Source organism: Mauremys reevesii, linkage group 3, assembly GCF_016161935.1.
Source record: "Mauremys reevesii isolate NIE-2019 linkage group 3, ASM1616193v1, whole genome shotgun sequence".
Lineage (NCBI taxonomy): Eukaryota > Metazoa > Chordata > Testudines > Geoemydidae > Mauremys > Mauremys reevesii.
In genome coordinates, this window is record NC_052625.1 from 131,074,678 (window position 1) to 131,090,910 (window position 16,233).

A 16,233-nucleotide genomic window follows, 5' to 3' on the forward strand; every position below is an offset into this window, starting at 1 on the left:
TATTCAGCCCAGGAATTTTAAAATAAGAGCTGAAGTACTTAGAGGGGATAGACTGTTTATCTTTCCATGATTAAGTGTTGTTTCATCATATTTTAGATATATTTTTGGGCAAATATTTGGAACACAATAATAGCATATATTTAAATACTTAGGGTTTGAATAATATCAGGAAGTATTTTTCTTTTATTTTCAAATAAGTCCTTAAAGTCATAGATCCACATTTATCCATGAATATTTAAGGTGAGGTATCTGACCCCCATTCTCTCAGTCTCTGAGCACCCTATAGTCTTGAATGTATTCATCCTCACAGTACCCATGAGGTAAGGAAGAAGTGCTGTTGGGGATGTGAAGTTTGACCAAGCCACACAAGAAGTCTGTGGTGAAAAAAGAAACTGAGCCCACATCTCCTATGCTATAGCTTGAACCCTAACCACTAGACCATCCTTCCTTGCCCTGCTACAGGTGTCTTGAAATGGCCAGTGCTTCCCTTTTTTCTAGGGACATGTCTTCACTAGACCTATTGTAACACCAACAGAACCTGTGTCCCCCCCATTATTAAGGTTGGAAGGAACCTCAGGAGGTCATCTAGTCCAACCCCCTGCTCAAAGCAAGACCAATCCCCAACTAAATCCCCACCTCAGACTGAACTCACAACCCTGGGCTTAGCAGGCCAATGCTCAAACCACTGAGCTCTCCCTCCCACCGAATAGGAGGATCAAATGAACTCCTTAGACACTGACCACACCAGCAAGAACAAAATGGTGAGTTGTTGGTGGGTGGGATTGAACCTGGGACCTCTAGGACTTAGTGCATAAGCCAAAAGCCATGTGGCTCTTAGCTAAGGCTGTAGAGCAGACTCATTAAGTGCTCTCTCTCTAAGTGGTCTCAGTATCAGTGAATGGGACAGACCACCACACCTAGGAGGTGTATAGGTTACATACTTCCCTTAGCTGAGGAAGCCCATCCTGAGCTTGAGAGATTTCCCAATTGAAATCCCAGATGAGCACCCTGTTGTAACACCAATAGACCTTGTCATCAGGATCAAACCTGGGCCTCTGGAGCTTAGTGCATGAACCTCTACTTCATGAGCTAAAAGTCACGTGGCTCTTAAATAAGCCTCTTAAGTAGAGCAGACTCATTACTCTCTCTCTAAGTGGTCTCAGGGCCACCCAGAGGATTCAGGGAGCTTGGGGCAAAGCAATTTTGGGGGCCCCTTCCATAAAAAAAAGTTGCAATACCATAGAATACTATATTCTCATGGGGGCCCCTGTGGGGCCCGGGGCAAATTGCCCCACTTGCCCCCCGGGCGGCCCTGAGTGCCCTCAGTGCCACTAGATGGGACAGAACACCACACCCAGGAGCTGTGTGGGTTACACTATGTTAGGTTGATTTACAGCCACCTCAGTAATTACTGCGGTGGCTGATGTCCACACTACCTTCCTTCTGTCGGTGGTGCATGTGTTTACCAGGAATGCTTCTACCGACTGAAGAGGAGCGGGGGCTGAGAGCCATGTTAGGTTGATTTACAGCCACCTCAGTAATTACTGCGGTGGCTGATGTCCACACGACCTTCCTTCTGTCGGTGGTGCATGTGTTTACCAGGAATGCTTCTACCGACTGTCGAGGAGCGGGGTGGGGGCTGAGAGCCATGTTAGGTTGATTTACAGCCACCTCAGTAATTACTGCGGTGGCTGATGTCCACACTACCTTCCTTCTGTCGGTGGTGCATGTGTTTACCAGGAATGCTTCTACCAACTGAAGAGGAGCGGGGGGTGGGGGGTGGGGGCTGAGAGCCAGGGCTCTCAGCTCTGCGCAGCTCGCCACCATGAGCCCAGCTGCTCCCCAGCATTTCTTGTCTCCCCACTCCCAGTCAGAAGAGTGGAAGGGGGCAGCTGCCCAGGGCTTCTTGCCTCTGGTGGGGAGATCCATGCCCAGCATCCAATTGGCTGCAGTGCTCCCAGCGGGGAGTGGGGAGCCCGGGTGGCAGCCCAGCTTAGAGCAGGGAGACCTGGCAGCAGCTCGGCTGGCAGCTGGCTTTCTTGTCAACTCCATGGCTACCCCGGGGGAGCTGTGAAATTGACAAGACAGTCAGCAGCCTATGTAAGGAATGCAGTGTCTACACAGACACCGTGTTGCCCTAACTACACCAACATAAGCCCTACGCTTCTTGCGGAGGTGGAGTTATTATGTCGGTGTAGTAAGCATAGGTGCAGGAGCTGGGGGTCCTGCCGGGGGTGCTGCCTGGCTTGAAGTGGTTTCCTTTATATACAAGATTTACAGTTTGGTTAAATGGCTCTCAGCACCCCCACTATAAAAACTGTTCGAGCACCGCTGGAGGTATGGCACTTACATCGGCGGGAGCAAGGGTGTAGTGTAGACACTGACATAGTTAGGTCGATATAAGGCAGCTTATGTCGACCTAACTCTGTAGTGTAGACCAAGCTTGAGTCTGATCTTTCATTTCATTTCTACCTTTTTTTTCTCTTGCTGAAGGCAGCCTTCAGAATTTAAAATCTGCTTTATTTTTATCTGTTATATGTAAAGGAAAACTGAGCCTTAGAAAGTGTGAATTTCCCTTATTCATCATCAATGGGGTGTTTACTTTATAGTCTTGTCTGCACAATCAGCATCTCAATTACCTTTTAAAAGTGTTGTGAATAAATATGATACAAAAACTAGAAAGCCATCTGATAATTTCTAAGGGTATGTCTACGACAAAATTATGTCGACCTAAGTTACATCAACATACAGCCACCGCAGTAATTAAATTACTTTTGCGTGTCCACACTATGCTCCTTGTGTTGTCCTCACTGGGAGTGATTGCACTGATTTAACTGTCATCGTGGGGCACTGTGGGATGATTTCTGAACGGTAGCAACAGTTGATGTAAGTAATGCAGTGTCTACACTGACATTGCGTCGACCTAACTACATTAACATTGACTCTACACCTCCCAAGGAGTTGGAGTTATTAAATCAGTGTAGTGGGTGAGTTACATCAGTGGGAGCAACAGTTTAGTGTAGATGCTTACAGAGTTAGGTAAACATAAGCTGCCTTACATCGACCTAACTCTGTCGTGTAGACCAGGGCTAAGAGTTGACTGCAGTCTGGCTATAAACACCCAGAGTTTTGTTTGAGTCAGGATTGGATTGACACAGGATACCATAATTTTTCCTTTTTTAGACTGATCAAAAATGTAAACATAATGTTATCAAATATTTAAAGTTGGGCACACAAAACTATACACTTATAGTTGATCACTTAACTTCTTTAAATCAGTGTAAGCTTACTAATCAGTTACGTGCAAGTACACAATTGACTAACAAACAGACCAGCTACTTGTACATACTTTTAAGTAATTCTTTTGAGTCAACAAAATATGTGCTTTGTTAACAGCCATTTCATTTATCGTGTTTATATGAAGCCTTTCATTTATATTTCTATGTGTAATCATCAGGCTGCATCTGTAGATAACTTTGTTAGGACTTTCAAAATAGCTTACATGCTACATAAATTTATTTTAAAAGGTATTATACTTTTTTTTATAACACTGTGAATATTTTTTTAAATTGCATTTACTTGTACAAAAATGGAGTGGACTTTTCAGCATTGCCAGTACATTTTATCCAATGGTAAATTACTTTTAATGTCATTTTTCAATATTAAAATTTACTACATCAGTTTATGTATATGTTTGTGTGCCTCCACATCAGTTCTATATTTTCTTTTTTTTAACATTTCTCCCCGTTTTTTAGACTTTTATGTGTATACAATACCTAGCTCAATGATACTTGATTGGGACCTCTATTTTCTACTGCAATACAAGAAACAAATAATACATTTTGAAAGTATGTATTTTCATGTATTCATCTGTTCTCTGCTTCTCCTGTCACTCTGTTGCATTATGGTTACTGTTATTAAATCCTGCTGGTTTAATCTCTGTAATAGCTCCCAAATCTGCCCTTAACTCTCCTTTTTCACTGCAGAAATCCTTTTCAAGTCAGTCATCAACGTCATCTTCATACCTGACTACTGCTGCCTTGTTCTCTTCAGTATTCTTAATGCTAATATCACTCAAGTTTTCCAATATGCTTTTGTGAAAATAATCTACTTAAAAAGAAGGGACCTACTCCAAGGATTTTAGCAGTATCTTGGGGACCTGATACTGTTTACACTTACATAAGTCTGACCTTTACTGGGAGTAGTTATACTGATTTCAGTTGGACTACTCATGGCAGTAAGGTGTAGCTCATACATATTTGCAGGGTTCAGCTCTACACCCAGAAATTGCATAATTCAGTGCAATTTCTTCTGGTGTCCACTATGATCTTTATTCAGTCACCTGACAGGCAAATTCATTTCCTAGTCCACAACGCACAATCACCGGGGGACACGGTCTTCTCCCAACAGCACACAGCGACACAAGCACCCTCCCGTCCTTGCGGACATGGGAAGGAAACCGAAGGGGGGGCACTAATATTCTGAGGGGTGCAGGCACTACAGTGTTGGCTCAGTATCAGCCCCTGGACAGTTTGCTCCCGCTGCGCTTTCTCGGGCCCCAGCCTCCAAAGCGAAGGGAGAGAGCAGCGTCCGCGCCTGCACCTTCCTCACTCACTCACTCACTCGCCCCCCCTCCCGCGCTGCTGAGCCAGCTCCTACCGAGCTCACCTCGCTCGGCTCCTGCCCCGCCCACAGCTCCGAGCCACGCCCCCGCTCCCCCCCCCGAGTACTGTCGGCGCCGCTGGGTGGGCGGGGCGCTGTTGCGGGTACGGGCAGCCACTTCAGTGCGTAGGAGCGCGCATGCGCCGCGGCTCTGGGCCCATGTGGCTGTGAGCCTGCGCAGAGGGCGAAGGGGGCCGCGGGCTCCGCTCTGGCCGCAGGTAACCGGCGCCGCCGCCGCGATGGGCTGAGGCGGGTCAGCGGCTCTGGGCGGAGCGGGGCCCCCCGAGGATGGAGAGAGCCATGGAGCAGCTCAACCGTCTCACCAGGTCCCTGCGCCGCGCCCGCACCGTGGAGCTGCCCGAAGGTAGGAGGGGAGCGGGGGGTCCTCGGGCCAGCGGCACCCCCCGGCCGGGGCGCCCGTGCCCGCCCAGCAGCGGGAGCTGCGTTCCCCGCCGGCGGCCCCCAGCGCGGGGTGACTCGCCGCCGCCGCCGCAGAAGCTGCCCCGGGGCCTGCCCCGCTTACTCCATAACCCCCCGCCTGTGCGCCGGGCGTTTCCCTGCGGCGCCCCTCACCGCAGCCCGGCTTGCCCGGGACTGGCTTCTCCTGGCACGTCGCCATCCGTCAGGAGGGGCCTGCCGGCCGGCCGGCCATGATGCCTGTGCCAGCGTCTCGAAAAACTTGGGACGTGTCCTGCCGCCACCAGCTCGGGCATCAGTCTAGGACGCGATACCCCTGTGGGCCGTAGCTTGGGGTGGCGAGCTAGGACCAGGGCAGAGCTCCAGAGAGAAGTCCGGCCACACCAGGCTGCGTTTGGGCCTGGGAAGGATGACTGGGGTGGGATTCTGAAACCTGGTCTGCGCCTGAAATGTAGCTTAATTTAGCTACGGTCCTCAGGGGTGTGAAAAAAGATGTAGTTCAGTTGACCCAGGGTAGACACCACTAACTAGCACCTCTTGAGGGGATGGTTTTACTACAAGCAGTGGGAAAAAACCTTCCCTTGCTGTCTACTCTACAAGCAGGACAGAGGCATAGCTGTGGCACTGTAGCACTTGTAGTTTGGATAACCTTACTAATATACTATTCCTGGACCCTAAGGGGCTTGTTTTAGACTGTTCTGTGGCTAGTGGCTCTCCATTCCTCTCTTTTCCTATTGGAAGGGAGGAAGAATTTCTTTTCCTTTTCCTCTTTCTCCCCCTTGCCCTGCCTCAAGCATCCTGGCTACTCTGGGTGGGGGCTCTTCCCTCATGCTTTTAGTTACTATGGTAAAGCAAATAAATAATACTGAGAGGGAAAGGAGTTAACCTCTAGCTTCTGAAGAGCAGCAGTAAACACTGAATAATCCTTTTAGGCTTGGTCTAAACAGGAAGTTGTACTGACAAAATCATATAACCTTCAGTTATACTGACTTTGTTAAACTGTTGCAACTTTGTGTGGAAAATACACAGGTGCACTCTGAATTGACACAAACAGTGCTATGCAATGTTGTCTTAGTTGGGTTGGTCCCAGGCATTAGAGAGACAAGATGTGTGAGGTAATATTTTTTTTTCTTGAACCAACTTCTGCTGATGAGAGAGACAAGCTTTCAAGGTTACAAAGAGCCCTTCTTTGGGTCAGTTATAAACTGATATCAAAGAGTTCAGGTGCAAAAGTTATACTGATTTAAACCTGGTTATGTTAAACTGATGCAATGCCTGTGTGCAGATAAGCCCTTATTTTCATTTTGCAGCTGTTTGAGAAATCTGTGCAGAGGCATGAGTGTTGTACATCTGCAGACTCAGGAAGATAGTATCTGTTCACGTTTAGAAGGTTGCAATCTGTAATAGATAGACATGAAAGTTTTAATTCTCAGAAGCTAATGGCTTAGGCCCCCTCAACTTGGCAGGAAAAAGACTTCCACTCATCAGTAATGAGTCAGGCTCAGCTGCTAGTCCTGGCTGGGGTGGGGAAGGACAGGACTTCCTCTTCCCCTGCAAGGAGTGGCTTGGGATGGTTCAGATCCACTTCCAGAAATCTCATAAGGTGTGCCCCTCCTCTTGCTTCCTTCCCACATGGTTCTTCAGCTGCTGGGGGAGGGGCCACTATATGGGGACTTGCTTCCCAGTCCACCCAGAAAACCACCCCCTTCCAAGTCACCTGCACCCAGAACCCTCCCACTGAGAATCTCCCCCTGCATCTGGACCTCTACCTCTGTTCCCCCTGATGAGTCCACCTCCTCTGCACCTGAACTACCCTGATGAACTCCCTGCACCTGCACCCCCACCCCACTGAGCCACAACCAACTGCACCTGGACACCAAGCCCCACTTCCCCAGCATCCAGACCCACCTCCCACTGAGCTCATCCCCTCCATACCCACCCTGCTGAATCCCCATCCCCTTCTCTGGCACCCAGAACCCCCTCAGTGTGTCCCTGTGCATCCATATTGCTCCTCACCTGGATCCCCCCGCCCCCATACTAAGTCCCTCCACACTTGGATCCTGCCAGGCTGAGCCTGCTTGCCACACATGTGGATTGGAGGCCAAAGCTGGGCGTGCATGTGAGACTTTGTTCCTCTTGCTCGCTATCTTGGTGTGGAGATGCAGGGCCCTAGGGTGTTTCTGGGCCAGGCCCAGGCCTTGCACTGTCAGGGTCGGGTACATCCTCACCGTTGAGTCCATGTCTCGGGGCGGGAGGGCTGCAGGGTGATCTCCCATCCATTGACCTGTGCTTCCCACTGCCATGTAGGCGCCTCCATATTTATTTGACAAATAAAATATGCAGAATTGTACAGAATTTTAAAGTATTGTGTGCTGAAGTTTTATATTTTGGTACAGAATTCCCTCAGCAGTAATTCTACTACAGTGTTTGAACCCAAACACTGTAGCTTTGTGCTAGTCAGAACTAGAACCAGGTTTTGTCAGAACCAAAAAGTGTAAAGGTCTAGAAACAAAAGGGGGAAATTGACTATTTTTCAGTGTATAAGACAAAAAAGTTGTAGTATTAAGTAGATTAGATTTGAAAAAAAAATCATTTTTAGTAACATCAGTAACACAACTATGGAAATATGTAAATACAGGAAATCTAAAATATCCTTCACTTTTAAATTAACTTACATGATACTGAGACAATTCAGTAATGAGAACTTGGCAGCAATCAGAAGGATAAAAGTATAGACAAAAAATAAAAAAAATCTAAAAATAAATCAACATACATTTTTCTTATTTAGAAAGAACAGTTTGTTTTCACCTACAGTAATATCAGTACTACATCATAAAATATTTTAACATTTTCCATATAAACAGCAGTAGCTTTTCTTTTAGAATTGTTTAATTTATTTCAGTCATATCTATATATAGATCTATCGTACAGTGTAAATAGTTTATTCATCTACAGTAACTTCTAAAAACAGACAATAACTACTGGATAAATTTACACACAAGATTTTATGGTAACTGAATAATCTAATTTCTGCACAGATAATGAAACTGCTGTCTACACACTAATGCCAATGGTTATGGCTGACCAGCACAGGTGAGTGTTTCTTCCTACAGGTTTGTGCATAAATTACTATTTTTTAAAATTACCTTATTTGTAAGGTTGCAAACATTAGTCTGACTGTAACATCAGTCTAAATGGTAATAATAAACATCATCCATAGTAGTAGTCTAAAACTAAATATTTTTAAGGGCATAGAAAGCAACATGTTTAATTGAGCTGTATTTATTAAAGTAGTGTTGGCTCCAGGGTTTCTCTTGCTGAGCTGCCATCCAGGGTCACAAAGGCCAGGTCTGTACTACATACATTCTTTGGTACAACTACGTTGCTTAACTGGTGTGGATTTTTCACACCCCTATTAACGTGATTATATTGACCGTAGCCTCCTGTGTAGACAGCAGTATGTCAGTGGCAGAGCTTTTCCTGTCGACATAGCTACTGCCTTTTGCAGAGGCATTTTTCGCCTAGAGTGTCTTCTCCAGAAGCGCTACAGTGTCACATCTGCATTGATATAGTTGTGCTGATGCAAGTTTGTAGTGTAGACCTGCCCAGAGAGAAGATTTTTGCATAGCTGGGGCCCAGCCCGCTGAATACCCAGACTTGCATATGACTATGTATATACTTTATGTACCTGAGAAATCTGGTTGACTCAATCCTGGAAGTGCCTGTGTGTGTGCTTAAGACAAGGAGTTTGAAGTGTGTCCAGTGATGGAGAAGGAGCCAGTATATAATGAGTACTGGGAGAACAGAACAATGGTAGTTTCTTTGTGAATGAGATGTAGCACTAGGAGTGGATGTACTGTTAGTATTGAAACTCATAGTATCTTATCTGTAGAGGAGATTGTCCAACATGTACTGATCAGACAAGACTGATGGCTGGGGGACTTCTTAAATGACAGCTGTTTAGGAAGTGGGGAAGCTGTTGGAATCTGTCTGAGGGATTGTCAAGTGCGTTAGCTGCTACTTCCCTGCCCCTGTTGAGTTTTGTAGGCAAGTAAGAAGTGCTGAAATTTGTTGATCTGATATCAGCATGGATGTTGGTCCTTCTCCACAATATGTTTATGCTGACACGTATACTAGAGTTTCAATTACGCAGCCTCCTGGACAGCATAAACAGAACTGCAAGTCACCAGGTTGTTTCAGCCTGAGCCTAGTTTGAAATGTGTGTATCTTGTAGTTAATTCTGTGATCCATCCAGGCTTATAAAGCCATGTGTCTTATGTGTCAGACTGCTTGCATAATAATGGCAATTCAGTCCAACAGTCTTCCTTAAATTTCATTATACTGGCACTTTTTCCTTCTAAACTTGGTGTATGCATAGGGAACTTGCCAGAAATGTTGAAGGGAACATGTAGTGGAGTGGGGAGAAGTATTGGCATACATTTATAATTTATAATTGCCCAAAGCAAAGTCAGTATAGTGCTTATCACAGTAAAGAAACGTCTTGAACATCTTGTGCTAGTCTACATTAATGTACATTCAAAATAAACACACAATATGGCATATTTGCTGATGCCAGTTTGAACTAGAAAGTGGAAGAGCAAGGGCATTGCAGGTTAGTATTCAGGTATTTTAACAGAGCTGTGGAGCCCTGCCTTGGTTATAGGCTGTAAGGGAGAAAAATGGTACACTGAGATAATTGTAAAACAGATAAAGTATTCAATCATGCAAATAAAATGTATGTTGTGATGCATCTCTGAAAGTGGGTGAAACTATCTTTAGACTTTTTCCCCTAACACACAGTTTTATCTGCTTAAGGTCTGTTTCAGAGCTACTGTCAAATTCAAAGTTTGATGTGAATTATGCATTTGGACGTGTGAAGAGGAGCTTGCTTCATATTGCGGCAAAGTAAGATTTAGCACTTTTGAGTAGTCAGGGAGATGACTTAAAGGATTACATTACCACAGAAATCTAGAGCATTAAATTGGAAAAACCTTCAGTGCATATTTGTTGCTATATTTTTTTTCCTAACCTTTCTTGAATTAATTACCAGTGTGCACATTTGCCCTTTCAAGAATAACTTAACATAAAACCAGGCAGCTTACAATCAGGATTTCAAGTGGCCTTCCATATCCTAACAAGCTTTTGTATAGGAAACATTAACTACTGATGGTTGCTTTTTCATCGGTTTTGAAATAAGACTGCTGTGGGAGGAATAAAGCCTGTTTATGGTTTGTTGGTTAAAGAGTTACCTCTGCAATTGCTAGCTGCCTGAGCTTTGCTATTCCAGACTTGCTTTCTCCCTCTCTAGTAGACCGTTGACTTTTTTTGGAAGCATTCAGTCATTCCGTCTCATGGTAATGACGTCAAGGAAGTGAGAAGTACTCCACTACTGATCTGATTCTTTACTGTCATAATATGGTGGGCATGTACTTCTCTGCTCAGTTATGAGCAGACGGAAGAATTTGAGGTTGTGTACTGAATATTTCTGATGCTTTTAGATCCAGGCTGAAGTCCTTGCCTGTAAATATGAAATGCATGATGTCAAATTATTTTGAACCTGTCAGGTAGTAAATATAGGCTTGTCTCCGACCAACGCCTCCCTGCTCCTTGTCTCCTAACTGCCCCATCCCAGGACCACTCACCTCTGTCCACCCCCCGGGATCTCACCCCCCCATCCAAACCCCTCTGCTCCCTGTCCCCTGACTGCCCCAACCCCATCCACACCCCTGGCCCTGACAGGCCCTCTGGGACTCCCACACCTGTCCAACCACCCCTCTTCCCCGTCCTCTTACCATGCCACTCAGAGCATCAGGACTGGCAGCTGTAAGGGAGGGAGAATGGTTTGAGCATTGGCCTGCTAAACCCAGCGTTGAGAGTTCAATCCTTGAGGGGGCCATTTAGGGATCTGGGACAAAAATCTGTCTGGGGATTAGCCCTGCTTTGAGCAGGGGGTTGGACTAGATGACCTCCTGAGGTCCCTTCCAACCCAGATATTTTATAAGTAGTACACTTTAAGTAGCACATTCCTAGTGGGAGCAATTTAATACACTACACCCAGCCCCGCTCAGCCTGCTGATGGTCTGGAGTTCTCAAAATATGTTCTCGCACCCCTTCTCAAAAATTACACTACAGCTAGCTTAAAAACTTAACTTAGTATATTACAGTAATTGTTAAAAAGTGTTACTAAATACATAAGTTTGATGAAACAAAATAGTTGTACTTATCTGCCTATGCTTAATTTGTGTTTGATTTACCTTCTAAAAAAATCTTGCATGTCTCACACCCCCAGAAAGGGCATCTTGCACCCCAGGTTAAGAACCACTGCACTAAACTAAGATGTGAATTTTAATTTAATTTTTAAATGAAGTTTCTTAAACATTTAAAAAAAACCCTTGTTTACATACAACAGTAGTTTAGGTATATAATATAGACTTATAGAAAGAGACCTTCTAAAAACGTTAGTGTATTACTGGCACGCAAAACCTTAAATTAGAGTGAATAAATGAAGACTCAGCACACCACTTCTGAAAGGTTGCCGACCCCTGCTCTAAAGTTTTACATTGTTTTATGTTTGAATGCAGTTATTTTTTGTATGTAATTCTACATTTGTAAGTTCAACTTTCATTATAAAGAGATTGCACTACAGTACTTGTGTTAAGTGAATTGAAATATACTTTTCTTTTTTACAGTTCAAATATTTGTAAGCAAAAATATAAAGTGAGCACTACACTTTGTATTCGATGTTGTAATTGAAATCAATATATTTGAAAGTTTAAAATACATCAATATATTTAAATGGTATTCTGTTTAACAGTGTGATTAATCAAGATTAATATTTTTAAATCACGCTTTTAATATTTTTAATCACTTGACAGCCCTAATAATGACCAATTAAATTGCAAACAGAAAATAAAGAGAAAGTTATGTAACAAAACTAATGGCAGACTCAGGTATTTGGATGGATCCTGTAACCCTCAGTCTTTTTTTCTTTTTGCTGTGCTTACATTTGAGTATCTACCTTCCTGCTGAAAACTAAACCTCTAACTTTTTTTTAAACAAGTAATATTGTACTTAAGGTGTGTTAGAGGTTTGATGCTGCAAAAGGACAAATTGGCTGAGAGAAACAAACAATACCAAGGGTGGGAAAAGCCTATATCTTTGAGGTTTCCTTGTACCTGCTTCTGGAATTTGGTCTTGAGTCCATTAAACTAAGATTAGTAACTCTTTCCCTGTAATGTTAACCAAATATTATATAATCAGTTTTCACTCCAGCAGAGTGTCTTGTTTTTAAGCTTTCAAGTTGTAAAAACCCTAGTGACATTAGAGCCAAATTTTGTGCTGACTTCAACCTGTGGAAGTTAATGAAGTTGCATGATAGTGTAGAATTTGACTCTTAAAAATGCTTGCTGTGGTTTACCATGAAAGTTTCACTTTACTGATTTTGCCATTTCCTTTCTTTCTTTCCATACCTCCAAGCTGTGGATCAGTTGAATGTCTAGTTCTGCTGTTAAAAAAGGGAGCAAATCCTAACTACCAAGATATTTCGGGATGTACACCCCTTCATTTGGCAGCTAGAAATGGGTAAGAAAACTGTTACCTTCTCAAAGCTTGCTGATTTTGCTTAACACAGATTATAGATCTGTTTTAAGAATGTTTATGATTTTAGTTTGCATACTGCTTAAATTATATATTTTGCACTTTTGAAAGTATAAATAAAACCACAGAATGTGTACCATGAATTTGTAGGATATTTATTTTTTTAAATTTTAGAATATTGATCTAAATACAACCAAGCAATAAACAAATTTCTATGACCACTTAAGCATTTTTGCTAATCATAGTTTGGTAGTTGGAGAGATTTTATTTAGTGGCTAATAATAATAAAAGGTATTGCAATATTGTAAATGTATGCAATACAACACATGACAACGAACAAGTTAAATACATTAAAGGAGTAAAGCATGGATTGGATTATTCAGGATCTGGAAGACAAAGTTGAAGGGGTTTCACTGTTTGGATTGATATTTAGATAAAGAAATTAATTGTGTTCCCTGAAGGAACATCATCTGCAAGACAGACGACTCAGGCCTTGTCTACACTACAGTTTTGTTGACAAAAGTGAACATTTGTTGAGTAAACTGTATAGGTGTACACACTGAAATGCTCCTCCTGCCGATGTAACTCACCTGCTATGCCAACATAAGACAACCACCTCAACAAGAGGCATAGGCCTTATGTTGACATAGTTAGGACGATGCATGTCTGTGCTGACACTGCAGGCCTTATGTCGGCTGTCACTCTTGTCTGCTGGAGGCATGAAATTGATAAGAAGCAGGTTTCTGGCTCCTGGATCCAGCTGCTTCCTGGTCTCCACTCCAAGCTGGGCTTCCACCTAGGCTCCACACTGGGAACCCTGGAGCACAGTAGCTGACTGGACTCCGGGTGTGGATCTCCTCACCAGAGTTGAGAAGCCTGGGTGGCTTCCGCGCCCGCCCCGGCCCACCCCCCCCGCTCCTGGCACGTTTGGCCTGGCTCTCAGTCTCCCACACTGCCCCTCTTCAGTCAGTGGAAGTGCTCCTGGTGAGGATGTGCATCACTGACAGAAATAGGGTAATGTGGACATTAGCCACCACAGTAACTAATGCAGTGGCTATAAGTCGACCTACCATAGATCGACTTATTTTAGTGTAGGCATACCCTACTAACACCATACATGTAATACTAGGCTAAGAGGGCTTGGTCTAGCTGTGCTTCTCTTATCTGGTAGTGGATTTCTTTAGCCATCCTGCTGATGGCTGGTTAAGTGTGGGTTTTTTTTGGATATCTTGAGAATAACACCACTTAAGAGCTCTGACTCGCTGCCTCCCATCTGACCCTTTTCTCTGTGTACATGCATGTCTGTTGCTTCTTCACTCTCCACTTTTCTTTTCGTGTGACTGGCAGACACCCTCTTCAAGGGCCTGGGAAAGAATATACTTATAAGTTCCCTAGGGCAGCATATGTGAGTGATGTTATGCTAGTGCAGATGATGGGAAATGCAATTAACCGTCAGTGAAGAAGTGGAACTGAAAATATGTTATGTCAAGTAAACAGTGAAATGAAGAAAATACTTTTCAGTTATCTTAAGTGATGGTTGTAATGGTAATAATTACAGAATTTTCAGAAGAAATCTGACTCTTCAAGTTGTCCCTTTAAAGGTAGGCGCAATATTAGCAGAGATTCTAGGGCTGGATTATTTTGTTAAAAGAACAGATTATTGCTGTCAACAATCACGCTTTCTTGCAGTGAAGCAAAAATCCCCATGAAATTAATAAGATGTGCCTATCACCCTGGCCACTTTGCTCTTTGAAGCCTGGGGTCTGGGACGGGCTTCATAGCCCAAGCTCCAGCCTGAGCTGGAACTTGAAAGCACTGTCCCTGCAGCTATTTGTAGTGCGAGCCCGAATCTGTTGACCTGAGCTTGGACACATGCTGCTGCATGCTGTGTTGACATACCCAAAGGAACTAAATGGCTTGCCTAAGATAACACACGCAAACTGTGGTGGAACAGGGAACTTAGCCCAGGTATTTTGAGTGTGATGCGCCAGTGGATCATCCTTCCTTCCATATAGACTAAAAGCTGTTTTATCTGGCACTTCACCAACTGGCAAGCTCTATGAACTGGCATTTCTGATCTTCATTGAAAGTCTGGTTTATAGTCTGGTTGGCATGGGACTGGCAGGGGTTGGGGGATGGGAGGGGGTGTGGAGTATGGGCTCTGGGAGGGAGTTTGGGCGTGGGAAGGGGTGCGGGGCACGGGACAGGGTGTGGAGTGCTGGATTGGGGGCTGCTCACCTCAGTCGGGTCCTAGGCGGAGGCACAGCAGGCAGCTCTGTGTGCTGCATCCAGCCACAGGCACTGTCCCTATAGCTCCCATTGGCCATTGTTCCTGGCGAATGGGAGCTGTGAAGGCAGCACTTGGCACAGATCGGGGGCAGCGTGCAGAGCCACTTGCTGTGCCTCTGCCTAGGAGCACCCGGGACAGGTCACAGCTTGCAAGGAGCCACCCGAGGTGAGCACCCCCTGGATCTGTCACGCTGCACCTCTTCCCATGCCCCAAGCCCCCTCCTGCACCCAAATTCATTCTCCGAGCCCACACCACCTCATGCACCCAAAGTCCCTCCCTCTTAAAGTAACCAGCATTTTTTTGCTTCTTGGCACCCCCCATTCTACCAACATGCCATATAAAACAGCTTTTACTGTATTTTGAAATGTGTTAGAACAGGACTGTGAGGGTTTTTGCCCCTGGTAGCAGTGCAGCCTAGTGGCCAGAGTCTCTCCCACTTTGCTGGGTCCCGGCCCTAACAGTGACATAGGACCTTGTCACTGGCTCAGCGGGGGGGGGGGTCCTACCGAAACACACTGAGGCTTACTGGGGGCAAGGTACCAGTCCATCACCCCCCCACCCCAGGTTGCTTCCTACCGGCTTGAGAGTTGGGGTCTCCCATGAGTCCCTAGGTTCTCTGGGCTCCTCCCGTAGTAGGGCTTCATGCTGGCCAGGAGAAGCTTCAGTGCCCGGCAGCTTCCAGGGTGGTGGCTGGTCCTCCATAGGAGCTTCCCGGTTAGGTCCTTCCCCAGCGGCTGCCAACCCAGATTGAGCTGAGTTCCCTCCTTTTATACTGCCAGAGCACTTGGAGCATGCCCAGTACGGCTGGGGCGGAACTTGCGCCGTCAGAGCTACTGGTCTGATGCTGCTGGGGCTAGTGCGGGGTGGGGCTGCCCCCTCATAAGGACTCTTAACTATTCTGATATTTGTAACATAGCAACCTGTCTAATCAACCACCATTCTCCCTCTCCCTCCTGTAAGCTAAAACTCTTGGCTGTGTGTGTCTTCTATGGCATTGGTGAGCATTTGCTTTTCTTTAAATATCAGTTAATGGTGTACTGTTATGAAGAAAACTTACATACTGCAGTTGATGCATGTGATGAATTAGTCTGAAAGGGGCATGGGGAAGATTTGTTTTCTGCAGACCTTTTTCTTTTTTTATGACTGGAATTGCATATGTTCTTTCCTTTACAGACAGAAGAAATGTATGAGCAAGCTCTTAGAATATAGTGCAGATGTCAACATTTGTAATAATGAAGGTCTGACTGCAGTAAGTGCTATCCATTTTA

The 16,233-nt window shown here is 44.8% G+C and overlaps 1 protein-coding gene across 2 annotated transcripts in view; it reads left to right on the plus strand.

Moving 5' to 3' along the window:
• Positions 1–4,802: 4,802 nt before the first annotated feature.
• Positions 4,803–16,233, plus strand: part of HACE1 (HECT domain and ankyrin repeat containing E3 ubiquitin protein ligase 1) — an 82,226-nt gene continuing 70,795 nt past the window's right edge. For both annotated transcript variants that reach the window (XM_039531001.1, XM_039531002.1), the window contains exons 1-5: positions 4,803–5,026; positions 8,118–8,172; positions 9,895–9,984; positions 12,556–12,660; positions 16,139–16,214. In XM_039531001.1, the coding sequence (XP_039386935.1) occupies positions 4,951–5,026; positions 8,118–8,172; positions 9,895–9,984; positions 12,556–12,660; positions 16,139–16,214 (402 nt within the window). In that variant the 5' untranslated portion in view covers positions 4,803–4,950. The remainder of the gene's footprint in view (positions 5,027–8,117; positions 8,173–9,894; positions 9,985–12,555; positions 12,661–16,138; positions 16,215–16,233) is intronic.